This window comes from Austrofundulus limnaeus, unplaced genomic scaffold (genome assembly GCF_001266775.1).
Source record: "Austrofundulus limnaeus strain Quisiro unplaced genomic scaffold, Austrofundulus_limnaeus-1.0 Scaffold684, whole genome shotgun sequence".
Classification (NCBI taxonomy): domain Eukaryota; kingdom Metazoa; phylum Chordata; class Actinopteri; order Cyprinodontiformes; family Rivulidae; genus Austrofundulus; species Austrofundulus limnaeus.
The window spans coordinates 91,333-93,285 of NW_013953086.1; the positions used below are offsets into that span (position 1 = coordinate 91,333).

The 1,953-nt window shown below is 36.6% G+C and overlaps 1 protein-coding gene across 2 annotated transcripts in view; it reads right to left on the bottom strand.

Annotated features, from left to right (window-relative positions):
* epas1b (endothelial PAS domain protein 1b) overlaps positions 1 to 1,953 on the bottom strand; it is a 100,328-nt gene that overhangs the window by 53,109 nt on the left and 45,266 nt on the right. For both annotated transcript variants that reach the window (XM_014027802.1, XM_014027801.1), the window contains exon 4: positions 843 to 930. In XM_014027802.1, coding sequence (XP_013883256.1) covers positions 843 to 930 — 88 coding nt within the window. The remainder of the gene's footprint in view (positions 1 to 842; positions 931 to 1,953) is intronic.

Genomic DNA, 1,953 nt, shown 5'->3' on the forward strand with positions numbered 1-1,953 from the left:
TATATATATATATACTTAGCTTTATATACGAGTTAGGGAATCACTTTCTAATTTAGGCCTAATTTGTTTTCTTATAATAAAGTTAATATTACTAATTGTAGGCAGAAAATTTCCTCACAAAAGTGTAGGTTGTACCCCTACATACTAGTGGCCGTACGGTTTCTTAAAATGTTAATATCTTTGTGCAAATTTTGAATGTGTAAACAGCATATATGATTGGTCTTTGCAATCACACACCCCCTCCCCCAAACACACACAGGCCTCCACATCAATCCTCAACCCTGTTTGTTAGTATCTCTGTCAGTTGCCTTTTTCCAAAACCATATCTGAACAGAAACTGAACACATTAAAAATGTAGTGTGACACAGTGTGACTTAACTGTTCAGTCTACAAGACCTGCAGGTTTTATAACCTGCAAGGAATAATGCAGTTTTTCCCTCATTCTTCCTGGTTACAGCAACACAACATAAAAAAAACTTAGAGAAACATGTCATTGTCCTGCTCCAACATTATTCCGGCTGTGTTCTCACACTGAACTCTTCTAATACTTTTCACTCTTGTTTGCAGTGTAAATATTTTCAATCAAACAAATATTTACTCCTGTTCAGTTTTCTTTGTGTACAGTTTTCCATGACAAAACATTTTCTCCACACGGTGTTTAAAATATTGTGGGCCCAACATATGGAACAGATGTGTTACAGAGATCCTTCCATGGTTTCTATCCCACATTATGATGTCTGCAGAGGGCATTTTTGTTTCCATAAACACAACTAGGTACATTATTCTCTGCTGTAAAATGTTTAATTAAAAATATATCCATTATTATTTCTTTACATGCTGACCTGCTGTCTTCAGGCTGAGGTTTTCTCTGATCTCTTCATGGTCACATGGATGGGTGAAGTCAAAGATGCTGTGACCTGTTAGCTCCACCTGGAAATAATAATAATAATAAATCTTTTAAATGAACATTTTAAATCATAAAATCACATGGTAAAAACATTTCTTTCTTTACTCAAAATGGCCTCACCCCCTACTGGGTTAAAGCTGATGCTGAGGAAAAGGCTTTGGTGAATTGCAAAAAGAACACAATAATAACGATAATGATGCAATGCGTTTGCAATAACTTTACACTGAGCAGATAACAGAAATGGCATCATAGTGTTATTGGAGTGAGCTGAATCACATATTTAGAGGATAATTTTATGTCAGAATATCCTGTTCTTATTTCTCGTTTTTTATGGCATTTTGAGCTGAACTTAATCTGTAGAGATGTTTTTCACTTTTTGCTCGACAAGTCATTTTACTCAAATTTCTAAAAGTTAATCGAGGTCGGTTTTATTGATATAGTAAATAAGAACTCTGCACAGAGGCTAAGTGTTTGGATGTGATCTAAATGTTTAAATGTGCTCCCATGTTGTCACATACGCTCTATGCTTTGGAGGTAATGATGTTGCACCTCGTTTTCTGGCAACAAGGATTTGTTTTGACAGAAACAAACAGTGAATGTGGTGGTGGTGGTGTGTCATCTCCAGAAACCCAGACTGTTTTAATGAAAAATGTGAAACCAGTAGAAACCGCAAATTATAGAGAAAATGGGAAATTTGGAGAAGAGCTTTGATGCTGGAGCCAGTTAAGAGAAGAAAAACGCAGATTGTGTTTTAGGTTGAATATCTGTGTCGGACACCTTTCACACAAATACAAGCCTCTGGAACTGTGGATCTAAACCTCTGTTCTGTCTGACAGAGTCAATGGGCCTCATGCAAGAACATGTTCATATTCTTATCCTGAATTTCTCTTACTTTTGTTCGTACAAAGGGTTCGTACGAACATGTCACGTCAGATTCAACAAACTCTTCTATCTTCAGGAAAAGTGTGTAAATGAGCTGCGTAAATTCCACCTGTTCGCATCCAGCACGCGAGAGGAGATTAGCATAATTACAACCCCAAAAACAC